The sequence below is a fragment of the Anopheles gambiae genome, chromosome 2, assembly GCF_943734735.2.
Source record: "Anopheles gambiae chromosome 2, idAnoGambNW_F1_1, whole genome shotgun sequence".
NCBI classification, from domain to species: Eukaryota; Metazoa; Arthropoda; class Insecta; order Diptera; family Culicidae; genus Anopheles; species Anopheles gambiae.
The window spans coordinates 52,309,925-52,326,090 of record NC_064601.1 but is presented as its reverse complement, the minus strand read 5'-3'; the positions used below and the strand labels follow the sequence as shown (position 1 = coordinate 52,326,090).

Sequence of the window (16,166 nt, the reverse complement as noted above, 5' to 3'; positions counted from 1 at the left end):
CATTATAAACCAGGATAAAAGGGAAAAGTGCATTGCAGTTGACACAACAAAAAGAAAAAATGCAGGGTGAATGGGGGGCGGGGGCGAGGGGATAGATGTTATGTGCGTTTGAATAGTTAACACGAAACTTACTAAAAGTTGCTGAATTCCCTGTTGCTGATGTTGCTGCAGATTGGCAGGGCGAGGCCGAGAAGAGGATTCATATGGTTTTCATTTTGCGCGTTTTTCAAAATCGGTCGTTTATTTTCGGAGGGGGTGTCGTGACGCGAATAATTTTGTGGTTTTGTTTAACGTGAGAGTTTGAGTGGTGGTGATTTGTTTTGCGTTTTTGTTTTTGAAGAATTTGCAGCAGCAAAATGAGAGGATTTGCAGCGTGCGATTAAGAGTCAGAAACGAGACAAAAGGAGTAGAAGAAGAAGAAGAAAAAATAGGAGATCAAATTACATGGTGTACAAATTTTTGATTGTTGAAATGGTCCTTCTTATCATACAATAGGTTTTCGTTACAAGACATTCACCCCCTCTTCTTACTAGGACATAAACGATCGCCGCACTTGGGAGATGAATGGTCTCCAGCGACGAAGCGAAGAAACAAAACTCTCTTAATCATCAATTATGGAATAATTCAAATTTAAAAAAATAGGTAAAAAAGCATAACGCAATCTAATGAGAATTCACGCGTCTACTAAGCGATCGAGCGTCTACTACTGATTGTCTTGGCGATCGTATTGGGGATGGAGCTTTGAAAGAAAGTAAATATATCAAACGTAGGATCAAAACCATGACCTTAATCAAAGCAAAGCTAATAGAGAGTAGTAAGTAGTTCCAATACATTCCATAATTTTGGCAAAACAATACTAAATACCATATGAACAAAAACCGTTTGATTTGGTACGTATGTTAACGTGGAGCGATGAAAAACAGAACCATACTTGAACTCGAACTCAATCAATGTAATCACTAAACTATGGGCAATCAAATGGTCAAACAAAATGTAGTAACCAAAACAGGGAGGAAGAAAAATCACGCAACTAAGGCATATATCTAGATATAAACTCAACACATAATTAAATGGTTACAAGGTAAGAAAAGGAACAATATCATCAGTATGTGACACTTTGGGGTGAAGGGTAATCGATTAAAACAGGGGATCATCAATCAATCAAAGCTTTGCTATAGCTCGACATTTTTTTGTTTTTCATGAGGCCCTGCGTGTTTTTTGTTGGTTGAATCGCTCTATTTGGTACACTACGCATACGTAGGGGCGGAATTGCCTTTTTGAAGGAATACAAGTTTTAACCCTCAATGCGTCTGCTAATAAGACTACTTACACCAATGATTGCGTTCAGTTCCGGCATTGTGACCTGTTTCGCTCGCTCCACGGCTGAGGCGATCTGTTGCTGATGCTCCGTTGCCAAGAATGGCAGCAGCTGGCCGATGAGGGCATTCAGTCGTTTGGCAATTTCGGTCTGCAAAGAAAGAAAGAAGAAAAACAAACAATAAATAAAACTTCAAATAAGTGTGATTTTATAATGAAAGCGATCAAGCTTCTTTGCTTTCCTAAATCCTATTACTGCAAAAAAGAAGCAAAATATATTCGCAAATATTCGTCACAGACTCAAGAGTCATCTCCTCCGATTAAAATGCATCAAACAAAGTTGCTGAAGTGTGCTGCTAACGCTCTGCAAAGGTTCGTCTAATCTTTTGAATAAATTATTACCACGCTTAGTTCGGCTGCTCCGGAAAAGCGGACTGATATTTGTCTACGCAAGAAGCAGCACAGAAAATAAGAAAAATAACCTTCAAAGCTCAGAGGAAAGAAAAAAAAGCGGATGAAAACAGATTCGGCTAACATTCCTGCCCTTCAAGATGTCGAGCAGATAAGTCTCTTTTCGTTTTATCAACCATTATGCTGCCTTAAATTCTATTTTTTATTCAATCCACACCACCGCACCTTCCCGCTATAGCTTGAGCCCCGCGCGTGCAGATGACCGCATTTCATCGAAGGGTTTCCGTGAGCGATATTAAACGTCACTGGCCCATAACCTGCTGCTCTACCCAGCCGAGCTGGGGTTTACTTTACTTTGCCTTCCTCTCTTACTGACTCTGGAAATATCCTGTCCACTCTTCGCCCACTGGCAGGCATTCCGATCGAGATCACAAATCTACAAACAACCATCTGACCGTAAACGGGACTCAGGAAAAAGAGGTATATAAAATATTGCGACTTTGGTCGACTTACTTCGAGGAGAGAGAGAGAGAGAGCGCGCGCGTGGTGTGAATGGATGGAGACGCCAGGTAAACCGTGCGGTAACGAGCATATGGACACCGACTGTGTTTTGTGACCCCGGGTGTGGGGCGGCATCGTCTCATCCCTTTTTTCCGGATCTAACACATTGCACCATAAAAAGGGCTTATTCTTCGACCAGCAACGGAAGTCACACAGTTGAATAAACCGGTGCGCCACGATGGGTGGAGAAACGCAAAACGGATTCAAACGGAAGGACGGAAAAACAAGAAACGAGAAATAAAAGAATGTTTCACCTAACCGACCAAACCCTACTGTTGCACACACACACACACTCACACACCTAAGCTGGAAGAAAACTCCAAAAGAAAAGGGTATTTACTTCCTAAAAAAGATTTCCACCCTCTTCTTCTACGACCCTTCTTCCCGTTCAATAGAAAAATGATAAATGTTTAGCCCTTCCATGGTTTGGAGAATAACCCCGATGCATGGGGTTTTGGATAACCAATTTTAGATGCACCGTTTTTGGGAGGACGGAAGGACGCGGGAGACCAAAAAGAATGGAGCGAAAAAAAAGTTTCCCTTTAGCAAATTCAACTAAAGTCCAGTTAGGGTGACCGAGCTGTGGGATAAACTCTTGAAAGAGGTGTCGTCCTGTGCAAACCAACAGAATGTGTCTCACGAATTCAGCCGGATTTTGGAATTTTGGGTTAAGCTCCCCTCGTAACGGTTGACAAGTGAATGGATTTTTCTTTGTCATTTTCGGCACCCCCGGCGCCAACTCCCGTATTTTGGCAGAAGCAAACACATCACCGAAGAAAGACTCGGTTTTTTGTCTTGTGCGGTTGAGAGTGCTTGCATCCTTCCAAGGATTGGAAAGGCGAACTTTGAGGGGCAGCGCCTTATCCTTCATCATTTTTTAAAACATCCTCACCTTGTACCGAGAAGATGCTGTGCGGTAAATGTGGAAAGGATAGGAAACAGAAGAAGAATCGCCGAAAAATGTTACAACAGCAAACAGCTTTATAGTGTGCCATAAAATCGATTCGATTCTTGTGTCCTTCTCTCTCTCTCTCATCTCCCCATGGGTGACTGTTCAATTTTTCGCCTTCTTACTGACGACAGACACACGCCGAACCAAACAACGGTGGTGGTTATATTGATGGTAAAAAGGCGTCGCTGGAAGAGGGAGGAAATTTGAACCAAAAGTTCAAACAGAATCCATAACACGATAGCAGAAGGTATTTTTGGTGAGTACATTTGAGCGGGAAGGAGAAGGTGAAACGAACTCAAATCGAACGTCAATATCGATGGAGCGGCGGAGTTGATTGGGACGTAGTGTGGAGGAGACGAACTGCACCCCCACCTCATGACTTTATTGAAAAATAATAAAACGAACAAAATCATTCTCGAGCACAGTCAGTCCACGAATTCTCGAATCCACCTCTCACTTCTTCCCCGGAATAGGGAGGTGAGCGGGAGGTAACAGAGAATCATTCGCTTGATCCCCTCCCCCTCCCCACTTCGTTTACCCGTTTCGTGTTGTGGGGTTGTATTTTGTTCGATTTTATTTTCGTTAATATCAAACAACGACAACAACTCCTCGGAAAGGGGAATCATCATCCGATCCCAGGGCATGATTTGATTTTTGTGACGATTTGGTCTATTTGTGGCCCTGCGCCACATACGTTCTGGGCATCGATCGAAGTGGGGGGAACATAAAGGTTTGCTGAGAGGGTTGATTTTTTCCCCTGTCAAAGGTGTGTCGGTATTGCCTTTTGTAAACGATTTGCCACCATTCAAACGCAGACAGCTCAGCCAAAATGTCGATCAACTTTGAGGAAATTATTGATGAATAGTTGTACGGGAAGCCAAACGCAAGTAAAAGAGAAGATTTCACAAGATCACACTTTGGTATGCAAGTAAGACAGCAATTAGTGTACGAATCAAATAAGAAATCACAATAACGAAATCAGCGAGTTAACTTATTCGATGATTTCCATCATCAATAAAAAGCACGATTTATAAGCTTCAGCGCCGTAATGTCATCGACCACCATACCATTGTTGTCATTTGCCTTCGGTAAGCTTGGGAAGCCATTTTGGCTTCATCGCTTTTATCTTGAAGGCAGAGGAAGAAGCTTTTTATTGAACCGGCGGAGTACGGATGCGGGACCGAGAGAGAGGAGTGCGCCGACAGAAACGTTTCATTCTTGTCATCCTCTTAATCAGCATCATTTTCCGCCGAGACATTGAATAGAAGATGAACAAGAAAATGTATCAAGAGAAAAAAGCTGAAATCGAACCAGCGAGGGAGCAAAGTCTTCTCGCTTGATGAAGACTTCACCTCCGCCTACCATCCCGTTGTTCGGTACCAAAATAAGGCCGAACCTCTTGACTATATTTAACACTATGGTGACCCGGGGGGGGGGGGGGGGGGGGGGGGCTGGGGAGTGTGGAAGTTGAGTGGCAACGAAGTGGACGAATCATGGGCACCTAAGCCATCATTGCTTCGATAGAGTCCGTCTCCCGACAGCCCGGCCCGGTCCTATGTAGCAGAGATCGGTATCGATTCTAATCGAAAAACGAAACAGAGAGCCCCGCCCGCGCCCGCTCCGTTGCACATGAAGAAGGGACAGTGCGGGATGACATCGATTGCGGAAGGACGAGTTGTTTATTGAAGAAGCGTTTTTTCCCGGAAGGATTTTCTTTGATTGAATTAGGCTTTATGACTTCCGCAGGGGTTGGGTTGGTTTGATGTGCCCGGTGAATTGGGAGCAAAACGCATCACTCGAAATGGGGAGCGTTCGAATTGCCGAATGTGGTTCCTTTTACTCTAGACACGATACTCTAGTGCGCAGAGAACGAGCAAACCCCGGGGCCACACATCTTTATCCCCCTCCCTGGCTAGATCTGACTTATGATGAATGATGAGTTTGAGGGGAGAAGTAAATAGAAAAAAAGCCATATCCGATTTTCCCTCCCATTTCGTGCGATGCTTTTTCGGTCCTTTATCTCTCTCTCTCTCTCTCTCTCTCTCTCTCTCTCTCTCGGTGTGGCCTCATTCCAGCACCAACAAATTGTCCTGGCTCAGATTTTTCAAGCGTAAAACCCACGGCTCATCATCATTCGCAATGCTGAAACGAGCTAAAATCGAAAGAAAAACGCCACATACAGACTCTACCGACCACACGCACCCAGCTCAGCACGCATAGGCTAGGAGGAAGAACAAAGGCACTCACGCAACACCAAAGTGAACGACAAATGATTGAAGTTGATGAGCGTACGCGTACGTACGCCGTTGCCTTTCGCACACAACAACCCATCGCTACTTTGGTGCAGGAGCGGGGAGCGTACACGGTGGCGATATAGGTTTTGGGTGTTGATGAATGGGCTAAGCCGACGAGATTTAGCGACGACGATGCCGGAAGGGATGCGGTAAAGAGAAGTCAAGAGAATGGGGCCGATGACGATGATGATGTCTGCTCTTTGCACTTTTTACTTCCTCCAAAGCAACGGTTCGTGATGACGCCGCTTGGCCTACCCACGGAATTCCGGCCACGGATTTCTGGAATCCGTAATTCATGATGAAGATGATGCGTTGCTCATCCATTCTTCCGCACCCTCGTGTCTCATTCCATTCTCGTTCGCTCGTACAATAACATGCGATTCCATTTTTTCCTTATTTTTTGCACGCGCCGTCGCTCTGTTTTCATTCAAACCACGAAGCAAAATCATCTCCTTTATACCGTCGCGTTAACAGGAAATGAACTACTGCTTGCGGGGGAAAGACAAAGAGAGAGAGAGATAGAGAGAGAGAGAGAGAGAGAGAGAGAGAGAGAGAGAGAGAGAAGCTAAAGTGGGTAAAAGAAGTGCACGGGGGCGGAAGGTGCGTATCATCCCATGGCGTGGCCTTTGGCGGCATTGTTCAGGCGGCTGTTTGCGCGGGAGAGAAACCAACGCAAAGAGATAATCTTTTGCTGCTGTCCCCTTTCCTTCTCCTTGATCCCCTCTCCCCTTCAGCACTGTGCAAAAATGCCCGGAGCCAACAGCACCAGCAGGGTAGAGGAAGAAGGTGAAAAAAAAACGATATGATTATGATGGAAGGCTGCTGCTCTTTGTTGTTGTGTTTGTCCCATGCTCACCCTTCTTGCACACCCACTTACTTTATCTTTTTTTTTCTCTTCGCTTTTGCTATCGATTGATCCCTTCAAAAATGCGATATAGCATAAAAGCGGGGAGCGGCGCAAAGGTGGCCGGTCTTCTCACACAGCCCCAAAGAAGGACTACAAAAGAGAGAAGTTAATAAAAATGCGTAGGCGGTCAGTCAACGGCAATAACAACACACATTCATACACACACACAAAAGTAAATAAATAAACAAACAAAACCAAAAGGGCTGTGCGAGTGGAAAGGACGCGCCGGCATCATCATAATGGTATAAAAAGCGTGTGCAAATGAATGATTGTGATGAGTTGTGCTGAAACTGGCAGGAAGTTGGGCTATTCTCGGTAATAATGGGGAAACAAATGATGAATCTGTTGTAGCAGTAAAACGGATCCGACCCCCCTCCCCCCTCGACTGCTCTCCACAGCGATGACAGCGGGAAAAGGTTGGGAATGATTTTTATCCCTTTTTTATTTGGCATCAATACACCGTAACTCCCTCGTTCCCCTTCCTTCGTGATGCACATTTAATGATTGCGTAGTCGCCTTGCTGGCAGACGTTAAATAATCGTTCAGCGGAAATGTGTATCCGTAAGCATTATATTATAATCACAAAGGAAAGCAGCAAAAAAAGGGTTACGTTGCTCCCAAGAAGCACACACAAAAAAATGCCTTTCATTGGCAAAAAAATAACATTTTTTTAAACTTCAATCATAAATTGACTAAATGGAAGGTTAAACAAGACATTTGTTCATTTTTTCATTGTCAAAAAAACGTTTTAAATTCAAACATTCAACAAACAACAGTTGAATACTTTTCTGTCAGAGATCATTAAAAAAACTGAATGATGAAACAAAATAAAAAATAAGCAAGCCTATCATCAACAAATGCCTACCGTATTTGAGTTTTTAACAGCTCATGCATCTTGGTTAGATTCTACTTGACTATAAAAAAATATTACAATGAAGTTTGTGATGTGTTTAGTCAGCTGTTGATCCATTGAAAATAGCATTGTGTTAACTACACTCACCATATTTACAGAGCAAAACAAGAGAAATCTACTGTAGCTGTGACTTTTGTGATCAACTTACGCACTGCAAAGGGGACAAATTCATATGGTAAGATCACGATAACTGCTACCAAAGTGCAAAAAATATTGATCAAAGGGTATACCGAAGAGATTGCTGCTAACGGTTCTCAACACATCGATGCATTCGACTTGAAACAGCTACAATACACATCACGGAACACAGAAGTGTTTGCCCGCTCTGCTGAAAGCCTGTTACAGTTCAATGCCTTTTTTGTTGTTTCTATGTTATTTAAAACACCATATGCGGGATGATGTACAGTATGTAGCACTATTTTTTTTAGTAGCACGCGTTAGGTGCACTTTACGTGTCGGGCCTTTTTTCCTTTTTTGTGCGTGATAGGCAACGAACGCGTTATTGTATTAGCTTGAAAGGTAAAAGGAAAGGAAACGGGCTCAATCTGGCCATAGCATCACCATTGTTCCAGTTGGTTGGAGGATTGAATGGAAAGAAGGCAGGAGAAAATGATCATGAAAACTAACATCAGCTACATCACATCGTACCGTTTGTTTCAAAGCTCTGGTAGCAAAGCGAAACACTCTCTCCCCTCTCTGTCTCACACACACGCACACACACGATAGACACACATGCAAACAGTGAGAGGATGAAATTTTCAAGCGACACAAGGATCGAATGAACTGATGCCTCTTTGGTCAGCTTTATGTCAAGTGCAACAAACATTTGCAGGCATCGTACACTCCCTCCTCCCTTCCATCCCTTTGCTGTGTTCACTGTTTACCGGAAAAGTCCCCGAGGCAAGAAGCTGCCGGTGCGCAGCAAACAAGCCAACCGACCGACCGGTAGCACGTGTTTCAGCTTCCGTGCTTGAATGGAGCTTTGTCCGGCCACCCGGGGCAAAGGGAACAACGACATTTCAAAACACTTCCCATGAGCATCCCACATTCTGTTCGGCACAACGGGCACACGCCCTTGCCCAAGTCCACCGCTATCACCGCGACGGGGCTTCCACCACAACGTCCTTTGTCCGGGGGAGGGGAGCCAAAGAGTGTACACACGGAAAGCCATCAGACGAATCAGTTCCTGCATTTCTCCAGCATCATTCTCGAGCATCACACACACATGTGAAGCGTATTTTGAAAAGCCTCTCCAAAGCAAACCCGCTTTTCTCACCGCATCCAATGCCCCGCACTTTTGCGGATGGTGGGGCTCCAGGCATCATGGCCGTATCTCCTCGACAGTGTTTGGCGCTATCGACAGGATAGCCATTTTCGATTTCTTTCCACTTTCTACCACACTCTGCGTCGTTCTCTTTATCCCTCTCTTTCTCTCTTACTCTTTCCAGATGTTTTCTGAATGTTTTGGAACAACCTCTCACCATGCTTGCCCGGGGTGTGGGAGGGAAGTGAAAACCCAGCTGGTTGAGCAGTGGGGAGAAAAACATATCACTTCCGACATTGGAGCCTTGGCAAGTAGCCGATGGATGAACTATTTCACTGTCCACATACACGCGCGACCCGAACCCAACACAGCCAGACAGACGGTAAAAGTTAGTCCTTTTTCGTGTTTTTGTGTGGGAAAAAGCTTTACTCTCACGGGCTGCGGGGTGATGGAGCCTCCCTTCCAAAAGGTAAGCCGTTGCGGTTTTGCGGAAATTTAGGATTTAGGATTAGGTGCGGACGAGACGGGGAATGTTGGAATGTTCACTGTGATAGAACGATTCCACAAGTGCTGTGTAGTCATGAGACGATGCCACAGAACGCTACACAGTACGCACTACAGGTTGAAGAATACATAAATCACTCCCGAGCTGAGGTTGAGTTTGTTTTCCAACGAGGTGAATTCAAACGATTTGCAAATACTTTAAATTTATGTAAAAATGCACTGCTTGTGTATGGTTAACATCTTCTAATGCGTTGTTTCTTGTCAACCGACTAACTGTCACCACGGAATTGTTATACTTTTATAATTACTAAACATATTTCACTACTGATTCTAATAAAAAAGGTTATTATTCTTCAAAGTAAATATAAATTAAGTTTCCAAAGCAAACATTTTTTGTTCACCTTTCGCTCGTATCGCTACAATTCCAATTCGATGCTTCCAGTTGGAAGCAGACAGTGAAAAAAAAATGAACGGAAAATCTAAACGAAACACAATATCCGTGTCCGGTGTAGCGATTTAGGGCCATGAGATATTTATCGCATTCGAGTGCAGAATCAAACAGTGACATAATCCACCGTCAAAAACATCGGCAGCAAATGAATACGGGCCGTGTGAAGAGAGATAAAGTAAAAAGCTATGCATTTCAATGTACCCCGTACATTGCCGGTGCAGGTGGGTGGTTGGGGTATGCACTTTTATTTTCCACTCTGTCAATTGGCCGAATGTTTCGATACAGGTCGGTTTTTGTCCATTTTCATAACCACTCTGCACGATTGCGTGTTTGTTGTTGTATGCATGTATCTGAGGGTGTGTGTGAAGAGTGGTTTCGCAAAAAGCACGCTTAGAGCGCAAATGGATTCGATTTGGCTACAGTTAAAAATTAAATTTGCCACACATGCTGCGCATAGTTGATAAGCAGTGAACTGAATCAATTCCTCCGTGCACACACACACTCGCACACACATAGCGAATGAGACATTACCCAAAAAAAACCTAAAAGCAAACAAAAACAATACAAAAAACGCATTCCTCCTCATCTGCATTCAATGCATTGAGCATCATTTTTTTACAATAATAATAATGGACAAGAGTAAAATGCAGCACACACGCTTTGTTACGGCGAGAGGGCCGGGGCAAGCATGGAGCAGCGCGGGCAATTGGCGAGGATTCACGTTCAACTCGTGCAATTGCATTTCAATCGGGAGATGTATGTGCAGAAAAGGTATGGGAGAATCCATCTACCGAACAAAAATAATACCCCAAGCGTGTTTATTTATTTGTTCTGCTGTCATGTTGTGTTTTCGCTGTATGTTTTTTTCTCTCTCTACACCCACCATTCTACGTATTCGGCGCGGCTGGAATGCGCTCATCAATATACCAACTTATAGTGTGTTGTTTTTTTTTTGCTGTTGTTTGAATACGGGTAGCAATTCTGAAGCGCACAACACCCGGTTGATAATTTTATTTATCTGTTTTTCGGGTGCCGCCATGGAGCCCCCCTCGGCGGCCGTGGTCCAAGCGAAATGCGATACATTTTTGATGCTGCTTTGTGTATTTTAGTCAGTTGAATGGCTTTACGAGTGGCCACAAAAAAGTGGCACCAGCAAAAGAAGCCAAAACAAAAAAACACGCGAAGCTTAAAATCCAATTGAATGTGTCAAATGAAGGCAAAAACAATTATTTGAACAAAAGAGCAAACGGCAAGCAGAGGAGCGACGCGCGCTTGTGGTAGCAAATTATTGCAGTAAAATATTCACACACACATACAATGAGAATGATAGAAAAGCAAAAACATTTGAAACAAAAATATTAACACCATCCACTGCATCGTGTTGTGGAAAGTGAAAGAAATCCGACAGGACTATAAAAAAACGATTAAATAGCAAGTTTACCGGCACGTCCCAGCTAACAAAAGGATAATATAAGGAATCATAATTCTAAAGAGCTTAAACCATAAAAACAAGTTTAAGGAACTGTAAAATGAAGTACATCTTTAACATGTAATATTAATAAATATATCAAACTGTAGCATATCTGCTATACAGAACATATTGTAATACACACTATCAGCCATAGACACATAGTAACACACTTTGGAAAGCCAAATCACACCATTGTAACACATTCATTATAACACATTCAGTAAATCAGATCATACCATACACACCCGGAAGAGCTCAGGCCACACCGTTCATATAAAAACAATTGTGACACATTTAACAGAACCAACCGAAACGTACAAAATAAGCAGGAACAGTTTATGCTTTATAACCCAAAGCAGGAACAGTAGAAGCATTAAACCCAAAACAGGAACTTAGTGACAAGAACCATTGTTCTTGTCAACAAAAGACAAACGTAACTAGCTTAGTGAAAACAATAACTTTCCAACATACAACCCGGAACCAAATGTGTGAAAGTCTTAACTTCATTTGAGTATAAATAAAACCAACTCCGATCATGGCAGGTCAGATTCGTTCGGACTGTCAGGATAGGACTATGCCCATCCTACATCTATCGAGTTCTCATTTAAAGAGTTTAGATATGTCCCCCTGCCCAAGGTAAGGCCTCTAAACTCCAACGTTTCCAGTAAGGGAAACCTCCTAAAGGTTTCTATGATCGCCTGGACGATCAAGTGTCGAACGTCCGCTTCGAAACAGTATCCACCTCAGTTCTACTTAATTCGGCAAACGATGACGAAGGCCACCCTGACCAACGCGAGTTCAAAGTTACTACATGGCAACCGTCCCAAAAATCGAACATACCGGGACTATCTCAAAACATACCACATGACGACCGTGACAGTCATCAAACATATTACATGGCGACCGTGACCTTAATCTGCAATCGACGGGCAGAAGTTTAAACAAATTATTTGTGATACGTACAACGGTAACGTACAGCAGTATCGTGCTAACGCATCAAATAGTGTAAAAAAAACGTGCGTTTTTGACCATAACCGGTATACGACGGAAAAAGTGTCAAATGTGCAAATTTGTATTGAACAACGCAACTGGCACAAGTGACCCAAATAAAAAAAACAATCGCTATGAATGAGCGACCAAAAGCAAATACAGTGTGGTGTACAAAATGACAACTCATCGAAAATATAAGTGATGAACCGTTTGAAGGGCGAAAAAAAAGTGATGTACAGCAATACAAAAAAAAGTGTTGTGACAACCTTCCTCAACGTGCAAAAATGCAACAACATTATGAATAAACCCTTAAGCGATCAGTTTGCAAACTAGAGCTACCTTGAAGTGAGGAACATCGCATCAACTAAAGTAAACGGAAATAATGATGTCATGAGTAATGAGAAGCAGTGCAGTGAAACCATAAGCAATACCTGTGTAGAAGTGATGTTCATTGGAAAGGTGATAGAATGAATGGCGAGAATACAGTCCACGAGATGTAACCAGTGTGATTGAATGGAACAACCGTTCCCAACGTGGAAGATGAGAAGACAAGGCGAGTTCACTGCCCAATATGGATTGGCATGCGCGAATGGACATAGGGTCCCAACCTCGACAAGACGTCGAGTGACGACTGATGACATCGTAGAAATTCTTATCAGACATCGAGTAAACACCAAGCATCGATTAAACACCAAGCACCGGTAACGAGGCATCATCATGAGCAGCAACAACAAAGATACATGCTATGTATTCAAAAAAAGGTACCGTAAATACGAAATTTTACTGATCAGACTGCATAAAGTTGCAAAAAGAGCAAAAACAGGCTAGGAATTTACTTAAATTGTCTATAGACTGTGACAATACTAACAATAACAAATTGAACGATGCAAAAAATTGTTAGAGAAAATAGAAGAATCAGACATAAATTATGATCAGGTGAAACAGCTGAACAAATGTAGGCTCTGCCTCTTCAGGCAATTTGACTAACAATAGAAACTAAACCAGACAAAATGGCTGACATTATGGAATTAATTAAAATCACCACTTCTCTCATATCAAAGTATGATGGTAATGAGAAGGATTTGAAAAGTATGGTGTCAAATTTAAACGTACTAAAGAAAATAGTAAATCCGGAAAATAAAGAAACAATAATAGAACTGGTATTAGGACGTCTTACAGGAAAAGCGCGAATTGTCGTAGGGGAAAACCCAACCTCAATCGAAGATATAATTAGCAAATTACAAGACAGGTGCAGCATAAAGGTAACACCAGAGATCTTAGTATTGAAAATGGACAATACTAAACAGATTGGAAGGATAGAAGATTTTGGAAGCGTTATTGAAAAATTAACGAAACAACTAGAAGAAGCATACATTGCAGAAGAGATAGCGCCAGAAGTAGCAAGAAAAAAGGCAACTAAATCAGGAATCAGTGCATTGAGTTATGGACTCAAAAATTTCGAGACCAAAATTATAATGAGATCGAGTAAATTCGAAACCTTGCATGAAGCAATAGAGCGAGCAGTAGAGTTGGAGCTAGAAGACAGAATGAAAAAGGGAAATAATGATCGTATAAAGATCCTATATGCAAACGCTAACAGGAACAATAGAGAGTATGGAAACAACTACCAAGGAAGGAATAATTTCAACAAATTCCAAAATAATAATAGATTTCAGGCACAAAACCTACCCAGGTTCCCACCCGTAAGATATGCACAGAACAACAACAGAAACAACAATAGGGATTTTAAACACAAAGATACCGAAGTTAATTATCAAATTTACCCAAATTTTAATCAATCAATAACAACTAAAACACCATCCAACAAATTCAGTAATAGAAATAATAACAATTTCAGTTTCTATAAACGCCACCATCAGTTAAGCGATTGTAGTAGTATGAGTCAAATTAACCAAGGATACAATAATCGCGAATACAACTATAAAAACAGTAGTCAGAACAATTCCAATAAAATCCAATGCTGTTATGTAAGAACAGAACAAAACAATCATACACAATTCAATAATCAAAATTACGAAGACTATACAAATACTATTCAAATGAACGATCGTACTCAAAAATATTATAAAAATATTAAAAGCAAATCGAATTATATAAACAAAAAACTTGAAGATAGATCAACAAGAAGAAATGCATTGAATGATGAAACAATTAATGATATGAATAAGTCAAGAAGCGACTCTGAAAGAATAATTAAAGAAAATAATAACTTAACAAAAGAATATGAAAATGATACTAAACATTATAATAAACATGAAAACAAACAACATATACAAATGATTACAACAAGTAATGACAATGAGAAAAATATTGTTGATGAACAAGTGACAGATAGTTTATTACTGCTAGACAAAATGGAAATAAATGATGAGATTTCTTGCAACAAAAATGATACAACCGAGCTAAAACATGCAAAGAGAACAAAACGTAGCATCAAATCAAAGAAGAATTATATAAATGAATCAAGCAATGAATTATATTGCCAGGATAAAAAGGCTAGAAAAATGAATTATTCCACATTATGTGATGTAAACGTAAAAGAACCAAGAAGAACTATTGCTTACGAAAAGTATCTAAAAGAGCTCCTAGTAAAATTTCATAATGTTATCTCCATGCTAAAAGTCATAATATCTATAAAAGCAGAAAACTCTAGATGTGAACCTAACGAACAAATTATAGGAAAATCTAAATATTTTATAGGAAAATTAAATATTCCCAATTCTTTATCTCTAAACAATAGATCTATTTACATAAAATATTACCCACCTTAAGAGATAACAAATCATTTTATTACTAAACCAAAAAAAAAAAAGCATAGCAAAAAAAAATCAGTTTAATTAAATGAAAAGAATAACTTCAAACAATTTCATTATTTACGTTATTCTATTAAAGGGGGGAGGTGTAGCATATCTGCTATACAGAACATATTGTAATACACACTATCAGCCATAGACACATAGTAACACACTTTGGAAAGCCAAATCACACCATTGTAACACATTCATTATAACACATTCAGTAAATCAGATCATACCATACACACCCGGAAGAGCTCAGGCCACACCGTTCATATAAAAACAATTGTGACACATTTAACAGAACCAACCGAAACGTACAAAATAAGCAGGAACAGTTTATGCTTTATAACCCAAAGCAGGAACAGTAGAAGCATTAAACCCAAAACAGGAACTTAGTGACAAGAACCATTGTTCTTGTCAACAAAAGACAAACGTAACTAGCTTAGTGAAAACAATAACTTTCCAACATACAACCCGGAACCAAATGTGTGAAAGTCTTAACTTCATTTGAGTATAAATAAAACCAACTCCGATCATGGCAGGTCAGATTCGTTCGGACTGTCAGGATAGGACTATGCCCATCCTACATCTATCGAGTTCTCATTTAAAGAGTTTAGATATGTCCCCCTGCCCAAGGTAAGGCCTCTAAACTCCAACGTTTCCAGTAAGGGAAACCTCCTAAAGGTTTCTATGATCGCCTGGACGATCAAGTGTCGAACGTCCGCTTCGAAACAGTATCCACCTCAGTTCTACTTAATTCGGCAAACGATGACGAAGGCCACCCTGACCAACGCGAGTTCAAAGTTACTACATGGCAACCGTCCCAAAAATCGAACATACCGGGACTATCTCAAAACATACCACATGACGACCGTGACAGTCATCAAACATATTACAAAACTACTGTTTTGCAATCAGCCATTCTCAGAAAACAGCCTCCGACATTGAGTGAGTGTTCTCGCAATCAATCAATCAACGTGTTTCATCAATAGGCTGCTTAACCCATCATCAACCTGCACAAGATGAAAAATGCTGAACGAAAACACCCCAAAAGCCATTATAATAATCCACACAATCAAAGGTAGGCGCTGTTTGCCTTCCCTACCAGTCCCACTGTCGCGCGATGAATCCCTCGCGGTGGAAAAATAATTAAACTCACACAACGTTGCGTCCTGCTCTCCCTCTCCCTTTGGGCTTCACATTGTGTTCAGCCACATAGAGCAAATCTGTGCTCCATTGCACCACCGCACACAGCATAACACACACACGCGGTACAAATGATAATTATAAATCAAATTGTTTTAATTGATAC

At 41.4% G+C, this 16,166-nt stretch overlaps 1 protein-coding gene across 35 annotated transcripts in view; it reads right to left on the bottom strand.

Moving 5' to 3' along the window:
- Positions 1-16,166, bottom strand: part of LOC1274122 (protein groucho) — a 187,686-nt gene that overhangs the window by 18,645 nt on the left and 152,875 nt on the right. For 25 of the 35 annotated variants that reach the window (XM_061648355.1, XM_061648357.1, XM_061648358.1 and 22 more), the window contains 2 exons: positions 1,331-1,468; positions 133-165 (listed from right to left, as the gene is read on the bottom strand). In XM_061648355.1, coding sequence (XP_061504339.1) covers positions 133-165; positions 1,331-1,468 — 171 coding nt within the window. The remainder of the gene's footprint in view (positions 1-132; positions 166-1,330; positions 1,469-16,166) is intronic. The other 10 variants (XM_061648360.1, XM_061648364.1, XM_061648367.1 and 7 more) reach the window with 1 other exon arrangement.